Source organism: Passer domesticus, chromosome 6 (genome assembly GCF_036417665.1).
Source record: "Passer domesticus isolate bPasDom1 chromosome 6, bPasDom1.hap1, whole genome shotgun sequence".
NCBI classification, from domain to species: domain Eukaryota; kingdom Metazoa; phylum Chordata; class Aves; order Passeriformes; family Passeridae; genus Passer; species Passer domesticus.
Genome location: NC_087479.1, coordinates 50,604,011 through 50,613,329, shown reverse-complemented (window position 1 = coordinate 50,613,329; position 9,319 = coordinate 50,604,011). Strand labels below are relative to the sequence as shown.

The 9,319-nt window shown below is 42.6% G+C and overlaps 1 protein-coding gene and 2 long non-coding RNA genes across 3 annotated transcripts; 2 read left to right on the top strand and 1 right to left on the bottom strand.

Annotated features, from left to right (window-relative positions):
• Positions 1-473: 473 nt before the first annotated feature.
• Positions 474-8,978, bottom strand: PSMA1 (proteasome 20S subunit alpha 1). Its single transcript, XM_064425414.1, has 10 exons — positions 8,864-8,978; positions 7,872-7,916; positions 5,621-5,722; positions 5,018-5,121; positions 4,147-4,235; positions 3,861-3,931; positions 2,843-2,972; positions 2,138-2,217; positions 1,328-1,432; positions 474-826 (listed from the first exon to the last, which is right to left on the bottom strand). The coding sequence occupies exons 1-10, from the start codon at positions 8,864-8,866 to the stop codon at positions 770-772; spliced, it is 786 nt and encodes a 261-aa protein (XP_064281484.1). The 5' UTR covers positions 8,867-8,978; the 3' UTR covers positions 474-769.
• LOC135303505 (uncharacterized) lies at positions 1,890-3,265 on the top strand. Its single transcript, XR_010364980.1, has 2 exons — positions 1,890-2,255; positions 2,711-3,265. It is a non-coding gene; the product is annotated as an uncharacterized LOC135303505 (long non-coding RNA).
• Positions 7,584-8,840, top strand: LOC135303506 (uncharacterized). Its single transcript, XR_010364981.1, has 3 exons — positions 7,584-8,033; positions 8,225-8,300; positions 8,416-8,840. It is a non-coding gene; the product is annotated as an uncharacterized LOC135303506 (long non-coding RNA).
• Positions 8,979-9,319: the final 341 nt, after the last annotated feature.

The window sequence follows — 9,319 nt, the reverse complement described above, 5'->3', positions numbered from 1 at the left end:
GGGACAAAGCCCTGCAGAACCTGCTGGTTCAGCAGCAATGCAGAGACTCCACAGCTCAGCTCAGGAGACCTCTAATGGGAACTTCCAGTGGTTTTTTGTTACTCCAATTCAGCCCTCAATGAGCTAAAGGCCCTGTTCTGGCCCAAGGCTCTAAAGAAACACTGACATTCTAAGAGCTGGGGGTGAGTAAATCCCCCCAAAAACCTGACCACAACTGGTTGTCAGCTTCATGCTGCTTCAGCCTCATAACCACACATGCCTTTTCAGCTAGGAAAAGCTGACCCAGGGAAGTGCTGTTCCCTGTTTGCTCCATGAGTATTTTATGGTTTCATAGGCATTTTAAGATCCTCTCAGTTCTACACATTAAGCAAACACTCTAACAAATGGTCAAACACACAATGGTACCTTGATATGACACTGCTATTTGTGAAGAGTTGCTTTTTCAGACCAAAAAAACCAAACTCACAGCAGAGTCCGAGAAATTGATTTATTTCCACTTGTCCTTAGGAGTTAAAGACAGTATCTTTTCTTTATAAAACAGTATCATGTACTATTTAGAAAATGATTACACCTTTCTTGTCCGAGCAGTTACACCCAGGTATGTCCTCCTGTCTGTCTTTTAAGGGTAGGTAGGTTGCTTGGTTTCTTTCTTTATGAGCAATCCTCAGAATGTAGCGTCAGAAAACATATATAGGTGAGGATAAAGTTACCAGCAAATGGATAAATGTTCCTGGATAATTATACATTAACAGAGGAACTCATCCATCAACTAGTGCTCCATCGGCTCCTCTGCCTTCTCCACGGTTTCTTCAACAGGTGGGACCGGCTTGGAGAGAGGGAAAAGAAATGTTTTAGGGAGGCAGAAGACAACACTTGACAAATCCGCTTTATCCCCATTGGAGCACCACAAGTGGTAAATGCAGCTCGTGTCAGCCAACAGCTCACAAATGACTGTTATCCAAATTAAGCACAAGCAGGACACAGATGGTAATTAGGAGACTATGGAGGCGTCTTGCAAAGGGCGTGAGAAACATATGCAACATACACTGCTGCTGTAAGACAGTGAAAACTCGTACTTGGGCAGAGATGAGGAAAGGAGATGACATTGGAACAGCCTGGCATTTATAAATCTAGCATTAATTGATTTAATAAGTATCTGAGTTACCAGTAAAGATTATGTAGTGTGCATATAGTAATTACATATTTTAAAAATTGCGTTCCCAGAACTCTGCCCCAGTGGTAGAGTTAAATTTATGTTAAACATAGCAGATCATATCTAATTACTGTCATTCAACTAAGCCTATTTATTCATATCTGAACCACTCACCTTTCTCTGTGGTCTCTCCTCAAGACCTTCTAGGAATGGTGCTACATCATCATCATCATAGATGGTAAACTCCATGTCTTTGCCCACAATTCCAATTGAAACATTCTGTCAAGCAAAGGGTTGGGAGCAGTGAGAAGCATTTTCCTGCAATTAACTTTGGCTTTACAGCTTTCACTTACAAAAGCTATCATATTTAAAAATCTTATAAGCCATTCAAGGGTTTCAATTTCTTTCATTTTGTTTTCTATTTAATAACACACACAATTTCTCAAAACCACCTATTTTCACCTCATTTTGATTTTCAGTATTTTAAGACTTCTAAAAAACATGGTGAGCTAGGAATAAAAAAAACATGGAAAATGGTAGATAATTGGATATAATTAGAATTTTCTTCTTCAACAGTTCCTCAATTCATTGTCAAAAGTTTGTGCAGCTTTGTGATGCTGCATGCTCTGTAAACTGTTGGTGCATTACCTTCACTCACCGTGATTTCACAGTCAAATGAATTGTTGACTGTGCTCACAATGCAATGCTGGGATTCTACAGCTGCAGGTAATGCATCTTAAACACTGATCAAAGCTCAAGAGAGAGTGAATGCACCAAGGAAACAATGTCTTATTTAGTGAAAACATGGTTTTGTGAAGAAACTTAAATCTGAGAAGAACACAGAACAGTAGATACACTGGTGACTTGAAATAAAGATACCATCTACAAGTATGCAGCTTCAAAGCTTCAGTGCCAGCCATACTTCACAAGAATTTTGTCACAGTTACTTCCAAGTAACAATGGCAAAGGAAACCCAGTCCTTACCTTGGTGGTCAGATCCTGTTCAGCAGGCAGAGTCTCTCTCAGGGCTCGCAGACCGTGTTTAACTAGCTCATTTAGATTACCTTAAAATGGAATCAGAAAGACATTGACAAACTATATGGTATTACCTCTAGACACTCATTCCCCTTCTTCCTAATCCTAGCTGACAACTCCAAAATCAGCTTGGGTCACTTTGTCTCCAAGACCTCCTTTCCTTTCTGAGCAGAGCTGGTTATAAAAGTTTTCCTTGAGAAACCAGCCTTCCCTTATATCTGAGGTCAAGTGCATCCATTTTTGACCACTGCCTTGATTCAAGTTTTTTTCCTCCAAGCAGGTATTCAATGGTTCCTCATCATCATCCCATACAAAAATAAATTTACCACTTAAAATGCAGCGCCTAAATACTTGCCCTGACATACTAACCCTGCTCTGCTATGGAAACACTTTCCCTGGGTTAAAAAGGATAGAGGCTCTGAATGTTTTTCACAGCTTTTCTTGCCATTAGATGAAATAAACACCCACACGTTAAGACATGAAAATCTCAGCCACATTCTCTAAAATTTTATCTTTGTGCAGATTTACAGTTATGCCAAACTTGGCTCACAATATTTATCTTCAGCTCACTCAAAGCAAAAGGATGGAGTGGCAGCAGGAGACAAACTGCAGAACTGATGAACACCAGTGGGCAGAGAGAGTTCCATTACTCACACTCAGTGAACTCAGTCATGTGCCTCTCCAAGTAAGTTCGTGCTGACTGTGAACGAGCACCAATGGACATTGCTTTGCAGTCAAAATAGTTTGCAGAGGGACAAGTTTGGAAGATGTGAGGGCCCATATCCTACAAAGAGAGAAGAAAGCCCCCACACAATGTTAAACAAACATATAAATTCACACCAACTCTGCTGCTAGAGCACGAAATTTTCTAAAAGAATTTTACTTCATGGTACATCACACCTACATGTGTGCACAGAAATGTATTTTATATATATTTTATATTGCTGATCATATTACTGTTCTTATGCAATTCCTTCAACCCTGTTGTTTAAAAAACCACAACAACAATTTAAAAAAAACCAAACAGAAACCTCTTTTTTTCCACTTTGCTCATCTGCAGCTTTTCAATGGACAGGATGGCTGGCACAAAAAAGGTGTTTCTTTCTCTGTTGTACAAATTGCACTGTGCTTAAGTATGCTCCCTACTTCATGGCTTGCAGCAGGTATTTTATACACTTTCTGTCTTATCTACCAAAAAGTAAAAACTTGCTGTAGACTAAACCATGCCATCCAAAATTTCAGGCAACACCAAAATTTCCTCCAACCATCCTCATGTCAACAATCTTGAGGACAGAGATTCTCTGTGTGCTGCATTAAGCAAAATGTTGTTGCTAAACAAGTGAGAGAGAGGCCAGCGGCGATTTCCACATCCATTTTCTTACTGGGAGTTTTTAAAATAATAATTTGCAAGCACCCAATTGCAATTGCAAAATATTTACATGAACAAATCTCATCTTTGCACCTTAAAATACTCAGTAAGCGTAGGTAAGATTAGCTATTAGTTAACATTTCTGAGTTGTTTTAGAGTAAGATACAGAAAATTATTTCGTTATTCAGAGAATTTTGACAAGTCTGCCTCTTCCATCTTTCCCTCTCAACATCTATTTGCTGCATAAAGTTTCCCTGAGCACATTTTCCTGCAGATCAGTAGCAGCCAGAGCAGCTTACTCACATCATAGCCTGCGATGAGCAGTCCTACTCCATAGGGCCTCCTGCCGTAGCGCTGAGTTGGAATCTGGGTTTCTTAAGAAAGCTAAGGAAACAATCTCAAAATTATATGATAATTACCCAAGAATTTTCCTAAACCAAGCAGAGATGGACCAAAATGCATCCTTACGGGATGTTCTCTGAAAGTATACACAAGCAGTGTGAACAAAGAGAATTGTCCAAAAAACTTTTTCAACTTTAAAGCTGTGATAGATGAAAGTCTTTTTATGAACTGTATAAAAAAAGGATACTGCTTCCAATTAGTGACACTAGGCGAGAAACTGGAAGAGGTCTGTCAAACACAAATCTAGAATCCAAACACTCTTGACGCATGAAATTGCTAGGGAGCAAAAATATAAAAAAAGAAAAAAATTAAAACTCAAATCAGATCAAAGACACAATGAAGTTTTGTCTCAAGGCTTGTCTGTTAAGGTAAGCATTTTTGTTTCAACTCTGCTCATGAGAAAAAGGGTCAAAGGTGATGATTTCATTTCTTTCCATGATTTCATGTCTACATGACCTATCATTGTTATTGAGAAAGTTGACCACAGGTTTGACAAAGTATAAACTGGGTATTTCAGCCATACAAATGCAAAGAAAGTAGAAGTTCACGCAGGCAAGAGACGGATCCTCTGGAGAAATGGCAAGGTTAAATGGTAACATTGCTGTGTGACACTGCAGCAATTAAACTTATTTCAGAAATACTTCCCACCCTTTCTGATCAAAGTTGCTAAAAGGAAGTCCCCCCTGAAGCCCACACAAACAGCACTGTAGGTCTTTAATAACTTTCTCAAATGTGTGTACACAGAAGCAGCTGCCAGAGGAAAAGAAGTGATGGAGTTTCTCAGACTGCTTGGAAACCCTATCACACTGGGGAAACCAGACAGGACTGTTTTACTTGTAACAAAACCAAAGAGCAAAATTTTAGGCCAAACAAATGAGATTTCTGCCAACTAGTTAAAAACTTGCCAGAATTTCATGCTGAGGTCTTTGGCATAATACAACATTAAGCAGCAACTCAAGACTAATCCTTAGCAAAGCAGAAAATGTCATTTGCAATAGTCTGAATGAACTTTCCCTCATTATTGCAGCACTGTGTATGTCAACAAGCAGGATACTCACCACAAGAGTCTTGCATCGGCAGTAAGTCCAGCAATTGAGATACCAATATGGTTGTCAACGTACAGGATTTTTTTCTGATGAGCTGCCAGCTCAGACTGTGCTCTCTATGCATAAAAGGAGAAAACTATGAAGCAAACTGAACAGTCTGCCAAGCACTGTGGAGAAATCTGCTAACATTTATAGCAAGAACTGAATATGTTCATGAAACAATAAAAAAAAAATTCAATTTATAAACTTCTAACAGAAGACAAGAAAAACCTAATTCCACTTCAGTTCTCTCAGAACAAAAGAAAGAACAGACACTTACTCAAGTCTTAGGGAAAAAAAGGAATATATTTACTGCTTAATAACAAATAGAAAGAAAACAAAAAAAAGAGGAACACATCTGTTAAAGGGAAAAAAAATCTTCTATGCATTTCCTTCACCATTTTGTGAAGATCTGCCTTGCATAGGTACTGGAAGTATTTCAGTCCACAAGCAAAGGGAACCTGCAATTGCATTTACATTTCATGTCTAAATACAGACTGAACAAAACTAATCTGCCAAACCAAAACCTTTCTATGAACATTACTGTCCCCACTGAGAGCAGAGTTCAGAAGTTACCTTGAGAGCCACCAGGACAGCGTGTGTTTTCGACTTCAGCCCCACAGTAGCTGAGCCTTGTTTCACTGCTTCCATGGCATATTCTATCTGATGAATTCGGCCCTGCAAAACCAAGTGGAAGGTCGTCAATCACTCTCTAGTTAATCCTCTGAATCAGTTTCCAATTTTGCATTTTCAGACCTTTGATTCCCCACCCCAATGGGGACGCCCACTGCATGACAGGTTAAATCAGCACGTGATTCAAAGACAGACAGAACTTCCAGCTGAAGTTGGACACTTGAATCGGCTTTGCTGAAGAAATGGGTCTTATGCAATTATTGTGTCTCACCAGCCACTCCCCAATAACTTCTGAACAAGTTATTGGCCAACTGCAGCCAAGTCTGAAACAGGAGTAGAGGTCCCAAAGAAAATGAAGTCTGTACAAGCTCTGCAGAGGTGGCCAGGAGCTTTAATGTCCATGTAACAGAAGCACTGAGGGTTTTCCCATTTTCAGCACTCCAGCCCATGTCAGACAGCCAGCACGGGCACTCCAGTCCTGCAAGCATGGACACCATGGAGCTGCATCCCATCAGCTGGCAGGGAGTGGAACACAGTAGCTGTTATGGTGAGTGTGCAAGGGATGATCTACAGGATACCACCTTCCCATAGATTGCTGGGGATTTTTGGCATAAGGTTTTTTTATTTAAGTCTCCTAGAGAGACCCTAATGTCAAATTTCATCCCAATTGTAACTGGAATTTCAATAACATAGGATATTTCCTGCCCAAGAGCAGCACTGAATTGCTGTGACCTGTCCAACATGAATTTTTCAGCTGTCAGGAACAATATGCAAGACTGTAAAAAGGTGAAACCAAGTTTTTAAATCTCCTATTTCCTTTTCTTTACTAACATATTTGAAAACATCTCCCAATAAAGTATGATTTGCTCCTATATTAACAGTGCCAAAAACTATTATGGCATCACATCACTGCCTCACATACAAGAATGGATGGAGTATCAATTGCAGCACAATAGCAATTTTAAACGTATTTTTTTTTAGAAAAAAAACCCAATACTATTAGCATTTTCAAGGTAATTTAAGAAAAGCATAGAAATTTGTGCTGTTGATATTTGGCAGTACCTGCTGAAAGTCTCAAGAGAATGTTGTAGTTTCTTAAATAACTTTTAAGTAACAGATAAGACAAAAAAAATTAAAGTTTGTGATACAGAACCTGCCAGGGAAACACAGCAGTAAGAAGGATTAAAACAACTCAAAGGCACCTACACCTTCAAAGGCACCTACACCTATCATGGTATTGACTGAAAGAAAAGGGGAAATATTAAAGGTTGTCTTCAGGAAGAATGGAAAGGCTGAACACTGTTGTACTGTATCTCACATGCAATAGTACTACATGATGAAGAATTTCAGTAGCAATACAAACCCACAAACTAATAATACACTAGCTTTATACTAATACAATTTTCTACTTGCATTTTAAATAAATCTCTAGTTTTGCTGAATATATAAACGAGTCTTTTTCCAAGGCTCTAGTTTTCTACAAGTATCCTGTCTTAAAATAGCCCCAATGAGAGAAGAGGCAATATTAAACACCTCAGCTGACAGTGTCTTTTAAAATTCCAGAATATTTACTTTCAACACAGGCTGTGTAAGTTTCAGAACACACAGTGTATGTTATCAGTAACAATATACAGTGTGAAACTGATTCAGAAGTAGTAACATTCCAAATTCAAATGCGAATCTCACTTGAACCTCCCAATTATAAACTAAAAGAGTTTCTTTCCCATATTATCGAGTGGACAGAAGAGAAGTTAGGCAATGGCCTAACTTTGGGGAGACTGAAAGTTTCATGCTTTGTGTACCTTACTTACCAACTTATTGCAGCTCTGTGAAAGGATCATAGAGTCGTGGAATGGTTGGGGTTGGAAGGGACCTTTACAAGACCATCTAGTCCAACCACCCAAAGATGACAGCATCTCTTTTGTACCTCACAGGTACACTTAGAAAGCAACTGCCTTAAGCACCTGGAGGGGACAAGGCCCAGGTAAGCAGCACTCAGGATCATACAGCAGCAGCAAGGGGAGTGCTGAGAGCTTTCTGGACACCTACAGCCTACAATGGGAGAGGGGAGCAGCCTGCAGGAAGCTTCAGGCACCTGAGCACAGCCTTTGTGACTGTAATACCACTGCTGTGAGGTGGAGAAAACCCAAATAGCAAGTTAAAACCCCAGTGAGCAAGTGTGTAAAGGTTTTACCTGCGGGCTCCAAACCGTGACATCATTGTCATACTGGTTGCGAAACTGGAATGAACAAAATAAAACTCATTAGTATCCCTAATAAGCTAACACAGTGCTCCTGGAGGAAACCCTGGTTGTTCCCACAGAATCCCAGCACTACAGAATCCTAGAATCAATAAGGTTGGAAAGATTTCTGATACATCAAGTCCAATGTGTGACTGAACACCACCCTGTTAACTAGACCATGGCACTGAGTGCCACATCCCTAAACACCTCCAGGGATGGTGACTCCACCACTTCCTTGGGCAGCCCATTCCAATAACCACCCTTTCTGTGAATGGGTTCTTACTTTGTTAAATTCCTTTTGTCAGGGATCTCTGGAAATCATCCATTCCAAGCCCCCTGCCAAGGCAGGGTCGCAGAGCAGTGACACAGGAGCACATCCAGGTGGGACTGAATGTCTCCAGAGAGGGAGACTCCGTGATCTCCCTGGGCAGTGCTCTGCCAACCTCAGGGTAAAAAAGTTTTCCCTTATGTTGAGGTGCAACTTCTTTTGTTTCAGTTTATGGCCATTACTCCTCATCCTGTGCCAGGGCACCACTGGAAAGGGTCTGGCACCATGCTCTTAGCCTGCCTTTGAGATATTTGTACGCACCAATGAGATCCCTCTCATCCTTCTCTGCCAGACCGAACAGGCCCAGCTCCCGCAGCCTCCTCACAACAGAGATGCTCCAGACCCCTAAGGAGATATCCATACGCATCCCCACAGGGCCTCGGAACGCTTTGTCCCAGCACGGAAGCAGGGCCCGCTCCCCGCTCCCGTTCGCTCTCACGCCGGCAGCCAGGCCCAGCCCCGCCCGCGGCCCCGCGTGGCCCGGGAACTGCTTACTCACGGGCCCGCTCCCCGCCGCCCGCTCTCGCGGCTCTCCCGCGCCGGCTGGGCGGGCCGGGCAGGCGGCGGGGGTCCCCTGTCCCGGGCCGAGAGCCCCGTCCCGCCCCGGCCCCCTCACCATGGTCCTGCGGGCCGGCGGCGGCTCCGGGCGGCTCCGGGCGGCGCGGGGCAGCGAGCGCTCCGGGATGCGAGCGGGCAGGCGGCGCCAGTCGCGCCCCGAGTCATCGATGGGCCGCGCCTGCGCTCTGCCTCTGAGGCGGGCAGGCGGCTGGCGGAACGCCGGGTTAAGTTACCTAATTTGTTTTGTTATTTTTAGGCTTTCTGATGAATAAAGAAGTTCATTTGGTTCGGAAACGACTTCCTTTGCTCGCCGTTTTTGCGTGGGAACAGGATGTATAAGCACTTTATTAGGCGAGCTGCGGAGCTCTCAGGCCTGCCGGAGCTGGCAGCGAGCGCTCCCTCAGCCTCGGCTCCAGCGCCGCTCCCCAAAACCTCCCTGCGGAGCGAGGGACTCCCCACAGCTCGCACAAACTAATTCACAGCTCCATTCACCCCGCCCGCGGGCACAGGGCCG